The 18,380-nt window shown below is 33.3% G+C and overlaps 2 protein-coding genes across 2 annotated transcripts; one reads left to right on the forward strand and one right to left on the reverse strand.

Annotated features, from left to right (window-relative positions):
* Window positions 1-5,347: 5,347 nt before the first annotated feature.
* On the reverse strand, window positions 5,348-7,599 carry LOC136999313 (uncharacterized). The gene is made up of 3 exons (XM_067353009.1): window positions 6,630-7,599; window positions 5,824-6,345; window positions 5,348-5,700 (listed from the first exon to the last, which is right to left on the reverse strand). Coding segments are annotated over exons 1-3 (648 nt in total). The 5' UTR covers window positions 6,631-7,599; the 3' UTR covers window positions 5,348-5,575.
* Window positions 7,600-12,799: 5,200 nt separating this feature from the next.
* LOC136999312 (uncharacterized) lies at window positions 12,800-18,169 on the forward strand. Its single transcript, XM_067353008.1, has one exon. It carries the CDS (start codon window positions 13,045-13,047, stop codon window positions 17,668-17,670), a length of 4,626 nt encoding a protein of 1,541 aa, XP_067209109.1. The 5' UTR covers window positions 12,800-13,044; the 3' UTR covers window positions 17,671-18,169.
* The last annotated feature ends 211 nt before the right edge of the window (window positions 18,170-18,380 follow it).

An 18,380-nucleotide genomic window follows, 5' to 3' on the forward strand; every position in this document is an offset into this window, starting at 1 on the left:
AACCCTCAAACGTGCTGGGTCCCCAAGGCACGTACGGAACCCACCATAAAATCATCCAACTTTCTCCAACCTTTTTTTTTTTTAGACCTATCCGTAAGAACCTTCAAACCCAAAATTCTAAAAACCCTGTTTTTGCGATAAAAATAATAAAATATTTGGGTATAAAAAAATCCACGCTAGCCAAGTAAGTTCAGTTATACTCCGGTCTCGACGCTAGCAACATCTCTCCAAATTCGACTCAAAATCCAAAACAAATCAATTCTGTATCAGCGACCTATGTAGACTTAAACATTCGAACTTAGAAATATTTAGTGCTAAGGTGTCTACTAAAGTATTAGTTAGTTAGGAAAGGGTTTGTAAACCAATTAGTGTTTGTATCTAAACAATTTCAGTAAACGTGTTTGTTAACATAATTTGAAGTCAAACTATTTCCTCGCGTACTAATAGCCTCAACCACCACCCTTTCCTCGTCGCTTCGAATCAGCACTCAGATTTAATAACTCCGATGCGGACCACCGCACGTTGTATTAATTTCTGTATCCCCGCGAATCGTGGTGCGGCCCATTGCACGCTTTACGCCTGGAATTTTCGACTCGACACAACCTCCTTCTCATGCCAAAATCCAAGACACGTCGCGGAGGAGTAAAATATCGCGCGCGCCAGTTGCTCCTTCAATACACCAGACCGGCTACTGCGGAACATTCTCCATATATTGGCGTGAAAAAATATTACGACTCCGAGTACGAAAGTGTGTGCAACGACTCTGACCAGTTCTCTCGACGTGAAGGATTCAACCCCCACCAGCCGTGGCCCTTTACGCTGATCCCGTTAGACAGCATTCCTTTCTCAATCAACCCGGCACGGATACCGTTAGGGGACCCGAGGAGGACCAATTACATCTCAAAAAAACCAGAACGCCTGAACATTGGTAAGTACAAAATTAAATAACTAACAAAATCACGACGTCCGCAACCCCGCATCAATCCGCGAATTAGTGTTAGCATATATTAAATTACATCGAATATTCCCCCAATCGATACAGGCTTTTACTTTTCCGGTTTTTCATAGACAACTGATTAGATTGCGCGTACCCAGGGTAGGGTCCCACAGACCCGATTACCCGAAAGCAATCGTGTCCCCTAAGTTTAATTTTATTAACAAAGACTTGCCGGGACGTAACAATGGAACTTCGGAAACGCGATCACGAAAGAAAACAGTAGCTGATCCAACGACACTCAGCGAAACAGATAACACGGATACTGACAACACGACGGGACCGATGAAGGTCAAATAAATACAATTTGAAACGACGGTTATTTAGCGGCCAGAAAGGCTATGTCGCGGAGTGGCTATTTTCGCGGATTTTCTTCGTTTCTCGCGGAGACGCTAAAGTGGCGGTAACAGCAGTCTCGCGGAGAACGTTCCCGAGCAAAATCCATCCGCAGACATTGAACCACGATAATTTTCAGCGTTGAGGTAACGCCAAAAAAGCGGTAACAAAAGACGTATCATAAGAACGGTATCGAACAGGCGGTACCCAAAAAAAAGAGACGGTAACGGAAAGACGGTACAGCAATACGGTAACGAAACGGAACGGTAACAGAAGCGGTAACGAACGAGAGAGACTGTCGATAATCCGCGCGGGTAAGAGAGAGACTTCGACGCGATTTCCGGAGCCGGCTGGATCTGCAACATTCGGTAACTGAACGCGGATTTTAGTTGTGTGAGAGACACTTATTAAAAGACAGAATGACTCACGCTACCAGCCATGACCGGACGGCACTTTACGGTTACCCGAGAGGCGGCTTACAGTAAGTCGGCGTCTTCGGCGTCGTCGGAAGCGTCCTGGAGCTGGTCCTCACTTTTGCACGGCACATCGAACAGTGATTTCTCTTTCATCGATACCTTGAATCTTGGTCCCTCGAATCCTGCGTCGCCTTTCCGCGCATCCTGCGTCGCCTTTCCGCGCATCCTGCCGATTTTCCGCAAAGGGGGGCTCCTGAGAACCGCCCACAGTTCATCCAGAGCGCCCCCCCCCCCCGCTTCCTGTGGCTTCTTCAAATTAGCCGGTGCCTGTCGGCATTGCTTCGATAAGCCGATGCCCCCGGATAGGGCTGGTTAGGTTGGCCGGGCCATACTCCGGCCTTTCCGGGTGCAGCATCCTCGGAGCCCTCGGCGCCGTCTGCAGCCGGGCGAGGTCCGCTGCTGCGTTTCTATGCTGGTCTGCGATTAAAATCAAGGCGGAGTTAGTCGATAGGATTTGGATGGCGGAGGCGACGGGGTTGCGGTATTTGACCTTTTTTCCGGCGGGGTTACTAGCATGTGACACCCGCTAGTGATCCTCCGGCGTCCGGTCTTCCTAGTGACGCTGCGATCTTCACCCGAAGGCACAATGTACGCAACGCCGCCCGCACGGGGTCTCGCCTTATAAATTCAAACAACAAGTAAAATACAAAAACGGAACGAAATACAGAATGATACACGATAAATGGGTGGAGTCTCGCGGATTGCTCTCTTAACGCGAGGAGCAACTCCAGAACCCTTTGCTCCCTCGGCCGGGCTATCGTCCTTGTGACGGCGCTCCAAAAGCGTCACGTCACAAAGTTTAAAAAACTATAAAAATTATACAAAGTTTGAATTTAAAGATTTTTTGCTTTGTAACGATGCAGCATGCATCGTCACGGCTACGGACCGAACATCGTCCGTAGCCAAAAAGGGCGCATCGAGCGCCGATAAATTTATCATAAACACCGACGGTCAATCGCCGGACGGCCCCCCACACCCGACTGTTTTCGAAATTTACCAGGTGGGAGTACGCCGGCTAAACCGCCGATGCTTGCCGATCCTTCGCCAGTCGGGCGGCAGCCGGGTATAAAAGAGGCCCGGCTGTACGCTTTCTGACCAGATCCTGTTCACTGCTCGCCAGTGAACATCCTATCGCGAGAGCACTCGTGATCCTCGAGAATACTCGAAATCTATGACCAGCAGCCCCACGAGCACGAGCATACTCGTGCACCAACCGAGCATACTCGGCCCCAGGAACCGCTTCCATACGTTACGGGCACACCCGTATCTTCGCCGAGCATACTCGGCTCTAGATCGCGATACGAGAATACTTGTATTCCTGCCGAGCATACTCGGCCACCAGGAACCGTCCTCCGTTCCTCCGTGCGAGCATACTTGCACGTTACCGAGAATACTCGGCCTCGATCCTCGCATACGAGCGCACTCGTATATTACCGAGCATACTCGGTTTCGTTTCCTCGCATACGAGCGCACTCGTATAATAACCGAGCATACTCGGTTTCGTCACCTAAATCAAGAGACACGGTAGTGTCTCGCGCCAAGTTTACGCGCAGCGCATAAGACGCGAGACCGACCGTGTATCTTTACGCGAGACCGAAAGTTGAGACAAGCCGAGATTATCGGATCTCAATAACGGTTGGGCCGATCGATTTCAAAATAATCTCAATCGATAGCGCGTATGCGATTTATATTATTAAAGTATGCTTGTTTTTGCCGTACGTGCTGTATATTATGAGATATTAATTGCTAAAGTTAAAATGTCGTAAAAATCATGATCGCCTGAAATGTCGCTTCAAAATGTCGCTTGATTGAAATTTTAGACGGTAGGTGCGCTGGTATAGCGATGCTGAACATATGTTATGTCATATGTCATAAAAAGTATTATTTTAATCACATTTATTATAGAATCAACGATTCTATATTTTAATATTTTAATGAATTAATAAATAACGCAAGTGTTAATAATAATAAATAACGCAAGTGATATTAAATAATAAAAAGAAACGCAAGTGAAAGTGAAATGTGTATGTGTATATATGTATACTACCAGCTGATATCTATATAAATCATTATTTATTACAGGATAATTACAGGATAAGAAGATTATTATAGATATATAATGTAAGTGTGTGTATCTATATAAAATATAAATCAAGAGATAACCTTTCCTGTTAGTGTTTTTATTATTTATTACAGGATAATTACAGAATAATAGATAAAGATGACGTTTTTATAGAGAAAAGAATTTAGAGAGAAAAGAAATAAGTATAAGGTTAATTAAAAAAATGATTTAACTTGTTTTTTTATTTTACAGATACTTAAGTATAGAAGATAGATGAATCATGTGACATTTATACATAAATAAACAGATCTCTATGCAAAATGTATAAAATTTGATGACACGTTGAAGACAGAAGCATGGAGCAGTGTATATATTATATACTTGACGATTATTTGACAGCTGCTTTACTATATTATAATATCCATTTCCTCAAGTTTGCGAGCAATATATTTCAGGTATTCCAATATTTTATTAAATTTAATGTTACATATCAATTAATGTTACGTATCAATAGACAAAAATATTTATAAGCAAAAGATTATTGTTCTGTCTTTCAGGAATTATTCATGCATTACAGTGGACAAGCACTATTTTAGAAAATCAAATGACATTTAACAATAGTAAACTTTTCAAAAATGTTAAAATATGTATGAAAACCAGAAAAAGATATATCGATATACAGTGATTATGGTATATAAAAAAATAACCAATCTCTTCTCTGATGTTAATTATAAAAATTTTATTATATATATATATAAAATTATTTCATTATCTTGTTTCAGATGTAGCAAAACACATCTTTGTCTAAGCAGACAGTAAAATGTTTTAAAAACAGTCAATATGAAAATGGTCCAATTTTGAATAATAAAGTTGTCACTAATAATGAACATTTAGATGCAGATCTATGTAGAGAAGTTTGTAATTAAATCGATTGGTGTTCGATTCTGAAAGAATTTTGAATACAAATTAGGGAATGAAAATTATTAGTATGAATTCTTTGAGAATAGTATATTCTTTATTAAAATCTGAATACATGTAACTTCTTATATAATATTTAAAATCTGAATACATGTAACTTCTTATATAATAATGTTAGCATAAACTTTGTTTTTTTCTTATTAACTTACAAACTATATATCTTGTAAGGAATAAAAATCCAGCGTATAATGGATATATGATAATGTTACAATAAAAAACTTTGATTTTTTAACTTATAAACTATTTAATGGATTCATATTTATGTATGAATATATTCAGCGCATATATGATAATGTTACAATAAAAAACTTTGATTTTTTAACTTATAAACTATTTAATGGATTCATATTTATGTATGAATATATTCAGCGCATAAGAGACATATGTAATCGCTTACGATGTTACAATACAATAAAAAAAAACTTTCATTTTTTCTTTTAACTTATAAACTATTCAAAATTTATTTTTGAATATACGCAGCGCATAAAAAATATATGTATATTGCAATAAAAAAAATTTTGGTTTTTACTTTTAAATTAACTTACAAATTAGATTGTTGAATACCCCGCGCATATAATGGTAATGGTTACAATAAAATATATAATGATTACAATAAAATATAATGGTTATAATCAAAAAACTTCAGTTTTTCTCTTTTAACTTACAAACTATTTCATTAATTTATAAATACTAAAAAACTAACATATATTCATATCAAAAACTAAAATATTAATTGTAATAATTATTTGTAATGGTTATACCGCTTTTTTTGCCGCCTCGACCACCTCTCCAGTTTTGGCCACGGTTCGAAAAATTTCTTTTTAAACGTTGACCCGCTCTTTTCCATCTTTTGGCTGTAACAAAAAGTAATTGTTCAATTTCAAATACATTAATAAATTATAAAAGAAACAAGTTAAAAAATTTATACTATTTCAAAAAAATAAATAAGTTTTTATTATAATGTAATTGGTACTTACGTTGTACAGTAACCTGCTCTTCTTCTTTCTTCTGTGATGATGAAGGCACTGCTGGCACCTCTCGTATTGGCGGCGATGGCAATAGCGATTGCGATGGCAGTGGCAGCTGCGATGGCAGTGGCTGCTGCGATGGCAGTGGCTGCTGCGATGGCAGTGGCGGTTTCGATGACTGTGGCAGCTGCTTCGATGGGAATGATGGCAGTGACGACTGCTGTGATGATAGCAGTGGCGGCTGCTGTGGTAGCAATGGCGATTGTGATGGCAGTGGCGGCTGCTGCGGTGGTAGTGGTGGCTGTTGCGGTGGCAATGATGATTGCGATGGCAGTGGCGGCTGCTGCAGTGGCAATGGCGATTTCGATGGCAGTGGCGGCTGCTCTGATGGCAGTGACGGGGATGGCGGTGGTGGAAATATTTTTGATCTTACAGCTGCTAACTGTTGTCGCAGCTGTATGACCTCTTCTTCTAAAGCAACGTTGAGGAATGTTGCGTCATCACCTTCGAGCAGTTGTGCTTCTTGTGACACTAAAAAAATAATTATATGAATAAAGTACAATTTATTGAATAACCTAGAAGTCAAGCATTTATTACTAATGAATGCCGAACTGAATCAATTACTTTTTTTAATTCATTGAATAACCTAGAAGTCATGCATCTTTTCTTTTTTACTAATGAATGCCGAACTGAATATCAATAATTTTTTCAATAATATTACATAACCTAATCGTGTATAAGAAAAAAAAAATTACTAAGTATTCATATTTCCGTTCGACTTTATCAATAAAAATAAATATATTTTTATTACTTACTTTTGATATGTGATAGTAAACTGAATCAAACTGGATCAAAAAACTGGATGGCGATATTAACATTGATATACAAGAGATCATATATCACACGGCAAGGACTCACTCTGGCTACACATCGAAATGCACGCATGTACGTATGCGCGAAACGCCATATAAACGCGATTCTTAAGCCTCTTACACAATGCCAGGCAACAGGTAATAGGAACAGGAAATAACATAGAAGAGAGAGAGAGAGAGAGAGAGAGAGAGAAGCTATTTCTCTCTTTTTCTTTCCTACATTATTCTCTATTCCTATTGTCTGTTGTCTGGCATTGTGTAAGAGGCTTTAATTGGCTGCGTATAGGCCCCGTCTGCTAGAGTCTTATGAGCAGTACAAACGGTGTCTCGTGATTGGTTAAGATTTTCATTACGAACGTGATAAATTAATGTCTTTTCTACTATTTCTATATTAGCGTTTTCGCTTATACGGATCGATCGAGAGTTGTTAGCGTTTTTGCTTATACGGATCGATCGAGAGTTGATTAATGACGCCATGCATTGTCTCCGCCAATAAAAAACTTGAATTTATAGTAAAATAATGATTATTTCGACGAATCAAAATTCGTATAATTGAAAATGCTATATGCAATTATTAAGAACCAGGATATTTGTACACTGGCTTCGAATGATTCGTTCTTAGAAGTAGAAAGGGGAAATAGGTGTGTAGCCAATAGCCATGGCTATACACCTATTCCCCCTTGTCCCGCAAAGGGAATCTAGGAACGAATCATTGGAGGCCAGTGTATGACATATGTATCTGCACACAGGACACGACAACGCTAGCCGTATGGCAAGATGCAACGTGGTAACCAATCACAACTTACAGCTTTTCTATAAGAGCAAAAAACTGATTGGCTACTGCGCCGCCTTTTAGCCCCGATCTACAATAGGTGTAGTAAGCTTTAAGCCGTAAGAAATTGACCAATTACAGTCGAGTATTTTTTTATGCTTTGTCTGTGATTGGTCAATTTCTTACGGCTTAAAGTTTACTACACCTATTGTAAATCGGGGCTTACCGCGCGGCAAGCGTTGCCATGTCCTGTGTGTAGAAGTCATTATGATACATATTACATTTATTTAACAAATAGTAGTACTATCTATGTAGATATGATTTATGTTTCTTCTGTGAGTAGTACTATCTATGTAGATATGATTCATGTTTGTTATCTGTCAGAAAATTGCTTTATATATTATTAAATATAAAAGAAAAAGAAGAAGCTGTATTACGCAGTTGTTGAGGTGTGTAAAATGATGTTATTAATTAGAGTTAATAAATGTGGTGCAGTTTTTTGTATAAAATGAATTAGAAGTCATGCATCTACATTCTTGGATAAGGTAAAATTCATTATAATTATAAAAATAATCTGTAAATATATTCTCGTGTCACAATTTCATTGTAATAAGTTGAAGTCATTAAAGTAGAAATTCTTTTTTCATGTTATAATATGTAATAGAATGCATAATAAATATGTCAATTATTTTGTTAACTTTTCCAAATTTTCTATTTCAAATTTTCTACTTTTATTTGAGACACAAACAATGTTTAATATTGTGTAATACTTTAATAACTAATTAATACTATTAATTATGTTTTGGAATATATTGTAAAAATTAATGTATGCTGCAATACAAGATTTGGTATAATAATGAAAAATTATGTATGAATAAGAATAATCATGTAGTCATATTCTATAATATCATAATATCATACATATATAATAGAATAAGAAATGAATAATATCTTAATCGTTTTGTTATTATTGTCATGATAGTAGCAGGCTCAATGTCTTAACTCATAAAATTATTATAAATTATTGAAACTAAATATTAAACAAATATTAATTTTTAAAAGCTGCAGAATATTGAATTAATTTTTAGTAATTTTATGAGTTAAGACATTGAGCCTGCTATCATCACATGATATTAACAAAATGACTGAGATATTATTTATTGCTTATTCTATTATATTGTATGATATTAGTAGAATATGATGACTTTACATGATTATTGTTATTCATACATAATTCTTCATTAATATACCAAATTTTGTATTGCAGTAACAAATTTTAATTTTTATAATAAGAAAAGAATGCAGTACATTGGAGATCAAAAAATTTGGAAGAAGAGAAAACAGCAGTACATTTATAGTATATTCCAAAACATAATTAATAGTATTAATTATTTATTAAAGCATTACATAATATTAAACGTTGTTTGTGTCTCAAATAAAAGTAGAAAATTTGAAATAGAAAATTTGGAAAAGTTAACAAAATAATTGACATATTTATTATTCATTCTATTATATATTATAATATGAGAAAAGAATATTTTTACTTTTATGACTTCAACTTATTACAATGAAATTTTGACACGAGAATATATTTACAGATTATTAATTTATTAGTTAATAATGATGAATTTTACCTCATCCAAGAACGTATAGATAGATACGATTAAATATTTATTTATATTTATAGAACGTTCAGGAAAAATCTAGGCTTAAAAAATTAAGGTGCTTGGAGATTATCAATACCAGCAATCAAGGTGCTTCGGATTTTCAAGGTGCGGAGGATTTTTTAAGTGTACGTTAGGTAAATTATATGGAATATTACTATAAATGTATTGCTGTTTTTTCTTCCAAATTTTTTGGTCACAAATGCACTGTATTCTTTTCTTATTGTAAAAATTAATAATATATGCTGCAATACAAGATTTGGTATAATAATGAAGAATTATGTATGAATAAGAATAATCATATAGTCATATTCTATAATATCATAATATCATACAATATAATAGAATAAGAAATGAATAATATCTTAATTGTTTTGTTATTATTGTCATGATGGTAGCAGGCTCAATGTCTTAACTCATAAAATTATTATGAATCAATGAAACTAAATATTAAACAAACATTAATTTTTAAAAGCTGCAGAATATTGAATTAATTTTTAGTAATTTTATGAGTTAAGACATTGAGCCTGCTACCATCACATAATATTAACAAAATGACTGAGATATTATTTATTGCTTATTCTATTATATTGTATGATATTATATAGTAGAATATGATGACTTTACATGATTGTTCTTATTCATACATAATTCTTCATTATTATACCAAATTTTGTATTGCAGTAACACATTATTAATTTTTACAATAAGAAAAGAATACAGTGCATTGGAGATCAAAAAATTTGGAAGAAGAGAAAACAGCAGTACATTTATAGTATATTCCAAAACATAATTAATAGTATTAATTATTTATTAAAGCATTACACAATATTAAACGTTGTTTGTGTCTCAAATAAAAGTAAAAAGTTTGAAATAGTATATTATAACATGAGAAAAGAATATTTTTACTTTTATGACTTCAACTTATTACAATCTAGATAGATACGATTAAACATTTATTTATAGAACGTTCAAGAAAAATCTAAACTTAAAAAATTAAGGTGCTTGGAGATCATCAATACCAGCGATCAAGGTGCTTCGGATTTTCAAGGTGCGGAGGATTTTTTAAGTGTACGTTAGGTAAGTTATATTTATTTTATTTTAATAAAGGCTGCTGTGCGCCGATATAAGGCTGCTGTGCGCCTGCAAAAAAGGCTGCTGTGCGCCGATACTAGGCTGCTGTGCGCTTGCAAAAAAGGCTGCTGTGCGCCGATACAAGGCTGCTGTGCGCCGATACAAGACTATTGTGCACCTGTAAAAAAAGCTGATGTTCAACTGCGAAAAAAACTACTGTGGTTGATACAAGGCTACTGTGTGTGCGCGCTTATAAGAATACAATATATTTATTTTAATATCACAAAAATGTCTACGAAAACAAAAATGACGTTGAAACCAGATCAGAAAAATATTATTGCTCAAGGTGAGTGGTTAAATGATGAACATATGGATCATTTTAACCAACTTTTAAGAAATTGCTCAGATTATAGACCTGAAGGAACATGGAAAATACAACTTCCTCAGTTTATAGAACCTGTATCAGAAAATAAGAAACATATACAGATATTATTCAGTTCAAATAATCATTGGGTATGTGGTTATTATAATAGAAAAAATATATTTATCTATGATTCATTCAATATGAAAAAATTGCGTAAAGATCATGAACAATTTTTGAGACGGTTATTTCCATTTTATTCTTTTGATAAGCGGCCTGTCAAATTTCCTATTGTGCAAAGCCAATCGAATTGTAGCGATTGCGGTGTTTTTGCAATAGCTTTTGCAATTTCATTGTTATTTCATATTAAACCTGAGAAAGTGAGGTATGATCACAGTTTAATGCGCTCACATTTAATAACAATTTTTGAATCTAATGTGATTGAGCACTTTCCCCAAGATTTAAATTATGGTATTCCTCAAAAAGTGCTTCCATTAACACTGATAAGAAAAAGAGAAGTTAAAGCAACTCGTTTATATATGAAACGTCAAAAAGAGACAGAGCAACAAAAAGCAAATCAATTACAAAAAAGTGGCGAATTTAAAAAAAAATTAAATAAGAAAAATGAAAATGAACATAATAATGAAGAACGATATAAACAAAATGTAGAAAACATTTCTGCTCTAAAACGGCGTCAATATGAAAATAATTTGGAAGAAAATTGCAGTAAAAGGCAGTGTCTATATGAAAATGATCCGAAAAAATATCATACTCCGAAAAAACGTCAACATGAAAATGATTTGGAAAATAATCATGCTAAAAAGATGCGATATGAAATAAATTCTGTTAGGCAATACACATGTCATGCTATAGTCTCGCAAAACGAGAAGAAAGAAGAAAAAAAAAAAGAAAATAAAAGCATCAAATTTGTAAACAAATGTAATGTAGCAAAAAAAATTATTAAAAAATATAAAAATTTTCGGTGTCAAAGTTCTAAAACTTTAAAATTTCAGAATTCTTTGACAGTAATTAAGAAAAATATTGTTGAAAAATTAAATATTAAAGGTGAAATTGAAAAACAATTAGAAGCTGATAAAATAATACGTTGGTGTATGCATATTAGGAACGGTTATATTCGCAAGATGTATAGCATGTTAGCTACACTTAAAAAGAAATCAGAAGTCTTCTTGACTCTTGTCGATAAGTGTTGCGGATTTGATGAAAAATTAGATGCATTATGTGGAATATCTAGACATACAGCTTCATCTGAAAATTACTTTATAGAGTCCACATATCATAATGTAATTTTTGAGGAGTCTTTAATAATGAATATGGAAGGACAAGTTGTAAATGTATTACCTTTGACAATAGCACAAGCAAAAAAATCGTGGACGTGTAGTACTACCTGTAAAACTGACAATCCAGTTTTACTTGAACGGTATCAAAAATTTCTTGAAACTGTTAGTACATGTACTGTAAAAAATATACTTATTATACTAAATATACTACATTGATAGAAAATATTCATACGTGTACAGTAAAAACTTCGAATATGAAATTGGGTCATGCACTGAGTTGTTATAGTAATTTCACTCTTTGTAAAGCAATGTTTATACCTATTCTATTGTTATCGCCTCATTTTCCAAAAGTGAGAAATATGATGAGTTCAGTTTATCGACTTATAAGTTTTTATAAAAAAATGTTGAGTTTAGATAAAGCATTAAATTGTGCTGATTTGGACACGTTAAATAAAATTGTAATTGCTGCACAAGAAAAGGCAGATATACACAAACGTCAGCAAACCGATACAATTATGAGTGATGATGATATCTTTTCCAAATATGAAAATGCGTTTAAGGCCTTGAAAAAACGTCTAATAGACACACCGCGTTATGCTTGTGTGTCATGCGAAAAACTTTGTTATAAGAAAAATGTTTCTGAAGTTGGAAAGATTACAGCAAAAATAGACAATCCAGTTTGGAAAGATTTAATGGCACACGTGGAGAAACAACAAATTAATCCACAATACATATGTATTTATTGTAAACAAAAATTTTGTAACAATATGACGCCTGCTTATTGCATCTTCAATAAGCTTTTCACTGATAATGTGCCTAAAGTAATATCATCTCTTAACGCATTTGAAAAGATTCTTATACAGAGAGCTAAAGCATTTCAAACTGTTGTTAAAATGGGAACTGTTATCAACAATAAATTACCTGAAAGGCAAATGGTACAAAAAGTTAAAGGTAGAACATTTCATTTACCACTTCCTATGCAAGAGACATTAAACAAATTATGTTCTAATACTGATGCGATAAATATCAATCATGAATTATATATTTTAGTGAGAGGTATTCCCACAAAGTCAAAAATTATCTGGGAAGAAATGGTAAATGTTAAAAAAGTATTTGATGCGTTAATTTGGTTGAAGAATAATAATCCTTTCTATGCTGAAATAATATTACCTGATACTCATGATGATTTATGTTTCAAAACATTAATAATAATCTGGAATTTCAAATACAAGAGGACGAAGTTGTGGAAGAAGATGAAAATGCTACAAAAGATATATCGGATGAGGAACATGTGTCATCGAGTAATAATTTAGGAACCGAAATGCAAGGAACGAAAAATCTTAAAGATGCTGCATTGAATCAGCACGAGGCAATGCTAACTCAGGTTATCGATGAAACTGATGGTTATTATGAGCAATATACTATATATCCTTTATATGAAAAAAGAGAAAATAAAACTGCAACGGCTTTATATCAAATGCTGAAAGTTCAAGATTTACCTTTGGATAATCGTGAAAAATGTTTGGATATGTTGTGTTTTCCAGATTTATATCCTTTTGGTATAAATGGGCAGCATGAAACTAGGACGGTTAAGCTTCATGACCATGAATTTATTAAATGTCGTTTGATGTCTAAACATCCACAGTTTAGATTAAATCAACAATACTTATTTTTTTTGTTAAACAATGCAAATATGCGTCAATTAAGTCGTGGAATTTTTCATAAAATGCATGTAACTAATCCACAAGACAGTTTTACGGTTACGGAATATTTACGCGCAATGGCCAATGGACAGTTAGAATCTGATTTGAGCACTATTTTTGCGACATTAAGGAATACGCAACAATTCTGGATGAAACCGAGAAATAATTTAGATTGTATGACACGACATTACGGACCTGCAACATGGTTTTTAACATTAAGTCCCGCTGAATGGTTATGGGAAGAATTGGGTGAATATATTCGTGAAGTAAATGGATGGTGTGATTCTTCCGTATGCACTAGTGTACTTGTTGCCAGAGATCCTGTATCAACATCGAGATTTCTCGATAATACGTTTCGTGCGATGCTTGACTTTATTTGTTCCAAAGATCATCCGATCGGAGAAGTTACTCATTATTTTTGGCGACGAGAATATCAAGGTAGAGGCATACAACATTTTCATTTATTAATTTGGATAAAAAATGCTCCGATCCTTGGTGAATCTTCTATTGAAGAAGTTTCCAAATTTATCTTAAAATATATAAGCTGTAAAATGCCAGATCGAAATATTTCACCACTATTGTACAAACGTGTCAATACTCATCAACGACATAAACATAATAATTACTGTCTCCGTTCTAAAAAAGTTGAACGTAAAGTTATTCGGATATGTCGTTTTGGATTTCCTCGTCCTGTTACTGAATCGTTACATATAAGAGATATTACAAGTGCCATAGCAGGCAGAAAGCAATTAAAACATAAAAGTAGGCTTTATGATCTTCCGCGGACTGAAGATGAAAAAGATATTAATGATTACAATCCTGTTCTTCTTACTGCGTGGGAAGGAAATATGGATATACAATTTATTGGCGAAAAGTCGACACTGCTTACCTGGTACATTACTAAGTATATGAATAAAGCAGGAAAATGTGAATTATCCGATACTATTATTAACAGTAAAAATAATATGAATAAATCATTGGCGAGCTATCTTTGGAGTATTGCCTTGCGATTTACGAGTAATAGAGAATGTGGAGCTCTTGAAGCAGCTGATACATTACTGAGTATTTCTTTATGTGGAACTGATCCAAATACAACTATTAGATGGTTAGATGTTAATCGAATAAGATGTAGAAAATTAAAAACTCGTCAAGTGCTTGAAGCACTGGAACTTGAAGATCCTTCTTCGACAGATATATTTTGTGAATCTTGGATAGATAATCACTATCCACAGAGACCAAAAGAATTGGAACATATGTCTCTTTATGAATTTGCAAAATGGTTTGATATCACAAAAATCAAACCACGAAATGAATTGGTTGAATTCTATGAATTTAATGATAGGTATCTCAGACGACGACAGCGTGGATATCTTATTAATCATTATAAATTTAATCCTAATACACAACCAGAAAAGTATTTCTTTTCATTATTACTTTTGTTCCAACCATGGAGAGAATTTGAAGAGATTAGAAATGGATGTAATACATACGCTGCATCATTTCACACGGTAAAACTACATCTAACGGAAGCATTACAATATCATGAAAAACTAGAAGAATTGCAAAAAGCATTTGACACTGCTAATGAGTTAGTTCAGCAATATTTAGATGAAGTAGAAAAACAACATGAGTCACAGGATGATCCTGACAATCCAATAGGTGTTCAAAATATAATAGAAGCCGGTGAAGCGATGCAAGATTTTAAGGATCTCTGTGATAAGAATAAAAAAATCGATGTATTAGAAATGATCGAGAAATTAAATATGGATCAAAAAAGAGTATTCGACAGAGTTATTACCACTGTAGAATCAGATGATTCAAGATTGCGATTATACGTTAGTGGAGAAGGTGGTACTGGAAAAAGTTATTTAATTAAAACTATTAGATGTTGGATAAAAGAAAATCTAAAGAAAGATACTGCTGTAGCAGCACCTACCGGTATAGCAGCGTTTAATATTGATGGTTTGACAATTCATAGATTGCTTCAATTACCTATTGAACATGGTAGTACTCCTGTATATAGACAATTGTCTGATCATGTGTTGAAACTTTTACGAGAGGAGCTTGATGATGTTATTCTTTTTATAATTGATGAAGTATCAATGATATCTAATTTGACTCTAATGTACATACATCTTCGATTGTTTGAAATATTTGGTTCCATTGATTGCCCTGATGGTTGGTTTGGCAAAAAGCATATTCTTCTCTTTGGAGATTTGCTTCAATTACCTCCTGTACATGAAGATTCTGTTTTTGTAGATTTGTCAAAAGAAAAATTTGATAAATATATCGGTTGCCTAGGGAATGTGAATTTGTGGAAAACATTATTTGATTACGATAAATTGAAAATTAATATGCGCCAGCAAGGAGATGCGTCTTATCGCGATTTATTGTCAAGAATTCGTATTGGTTTATTAACAAAGTCTGATTGTGAAATGCTAGAAAGTAGAAAAATGTCTTTTAAGGGAGATTCCTTCGAGTCTAGATTGAATGAATTATGTGATTTTATTAATAATTTGCCATCAGACACCGTTTGTTTACTGCCCACTTGTCATATGTGTGATGTTTTAAATTCTGCAATGTTAAGTCGTATTGCTTCCAAAGAAATATTATTAATTGCTGATGATATAATTGATTGTGTTCCATATCTAAAAAATAAAGTATTAAAAGTGTTGGCACATAATGATGATGATAATTCTAAAACAGCTGGACTTTCGAAAAAAATTGTTATAAAAATTGAGGCAAAAGTGATGATAAGGCGTAATATTGATGCTAGTTTGGGTCTTGTAAATGGTACAATTGCTAAAGTCATTTCAGTTGTACAAGATGTGTCTACTGGTTCTGTAGAAAAAATCAAGATTCTTTTGCCATCAGGTAAAGAATATTTTATTGAGAGAGTGAGTGTTAAATTTGCAATAATGGAAAAAGCATATGTTATTAGAAGACAATTTCCATTGTGTTTGAGTTATGGAATTACTGTTCATAAAAGCCAAGGACTAAGTTTGCAAAATGCTATTATGGATATAGGTAATTCTGTATTTAGTCACGGCCAAATTTATGTTGCATTGTCACGATTAACATCTTTAGATGGGTTACATTTAATTAATTTTGACCCTAAATCTATAGTAGCTAGTGAGGAAGCTATTATTGAATATAATCGATTAAAACAAACATATAAACCAGAAACAGAAATAATTTCTGTTTTGAATGAAAAATATCGTAAGGTAAAAGATATTCTATGGGTAGAGCCAAAAGTAATTAGTTCTGTTCAAGAGTCACATGAAATAGTTCGAAAAAATACTGCTGAGTTCATGCATGGTTTTCAAAATACAGATGAGGTTTCATGTTATGCAAATGCAGTGTTGCAATGTCTGTTAAATTTTAATGTTATTAGAAAGCAAATATTTGATCATGATAAATCAAATGTTTTAGGTATATTAATGCATCAATATGAAAATAAATTGCCTAACTTAAATACATACGTAATACGGCAATGTTTAGGAGAATTTTTTTCAAATAGCGTTAAACGGGATGCATGTGATTTTTTTATAGCTCTTTGTACAAAATACGATTATATAAAAAGTTTAGTCGAGCATCAAGTCACTTCCGTTAAACGATGCAAAAATTGTAATAATATAACGACTATTGTTAATAATAATATCCTTCTTTCAATTCCTGTTAATAAGTGGAAGAAAAAAAGTTTAGATCTTAATGAATTATTTAATGCAATGTTTTCTCATTATCAATTACAGAACGAATCATGTGATAATTGCACAGGAAATAACATATTATGTAAAAGTGAATTTACCTCAGTCAGAGATATAATTGTTATTCATTTAGTATCAATTCAAAACGGTATACAATCAACAGATAAGTTTACTTTGCGTGCTGTTCCAACAACTAAAATAAATATTGTTGGACAATTTTATAAAGTAATGAGTGCTATATTCCATCATGGATCATGTATCGAAAAAGGTCACTACACAAGTATATGTAGAGAAGCAATATCTAACACTTGGATTGAAGCTGACGATGCACAAATTAAAAAAAGACAATGGCCTAGAGGCGCTAAAGGAATCAGTATCATTTTCTTACAGAAAATTGATAAGTAATTGTTGATATTATTTGAGTATTGGTCGTATCTTGTTGGATTAAAGCTGATTTATATTAGAAAAACGTAATGGCATAGAATTCATATAACATTTATATAATTTTGTATTTATTTTTGTAACATAATCAACAAAGAAGACCGTTGTATCTTGCATACTAAAAATACGACGGGGGTGGTGGTGGGTTATTTTTAGCAAAATCTAATTAATATTTAATTATTATATATTAAATAATAAACTTTTTAAAAAAGCTGTAATATTATTTAAAAAAATAAGTGATATCCAAGAAAAATTACCTTTTTAAAAAAAAGGTAAAAAAAAAGGCGCCAAGTTCACGCCCTATAAAAAAAAACCTATTAAAAAAAATGTCGTATATATTAAAATCCTATCAAAAAAAAACCTATTAAAAAAAATGTCGTATATATTAAGAATCTTTCAAAAAAAAAAATTTTATCAAAGAAATGTATATATTAAAAAACCTTGAAAAAAACTGTTGTATTTATTTTAAAAACTACAAAATATGCATTCTACAAAAAAATGTGATATCAGAAAATGACGCCAAGTAGGACTAAAGAACTAGGGAAAAAGTTGTTCACTATTTCTATGAAAACTCTTGCACATAAAGCTATCAAATTTCAAAATATTACAAAATCTTAAAAAAAATACTATATATTATATATATTGGCTTAGTTTACACCTATTGTTTAGTACAC

This window comes from Linepithema humile, chromosome 4 (assembly GCF_040581485.1).
Source record: "Linepithema humile isolate Giens D197 chromosome 4, Lhum_UNIL_v1.0, whole genome shotgun sequence".
Classification (NCBI taxonomy): Eukaryota; Metazoa; Arthropoda; class Insecta; order Hymenoptera; family Formicidae; genus Linepithema; species Linepithema humile.

Bases quoted from the DNA above. Each gene is read 5' to 3' on its own strand.
- LOC136999312 (XM_067353008.1), top strand. From the start codon at position 13,045: ATGTTTCAAAACATTAATAATAATCTGGAATTTCAAATACAAGAGGAC.
- LOC136999313 (XM_067353009.1), bottom strand. The intron at 5,701-5,823 runs GTAAGTACCAAT...TTTTTGTTACAG, and splicing joins AGAGCAGGTTACTGTACAAC to CCAAAAGATGGAAAAGAGCG.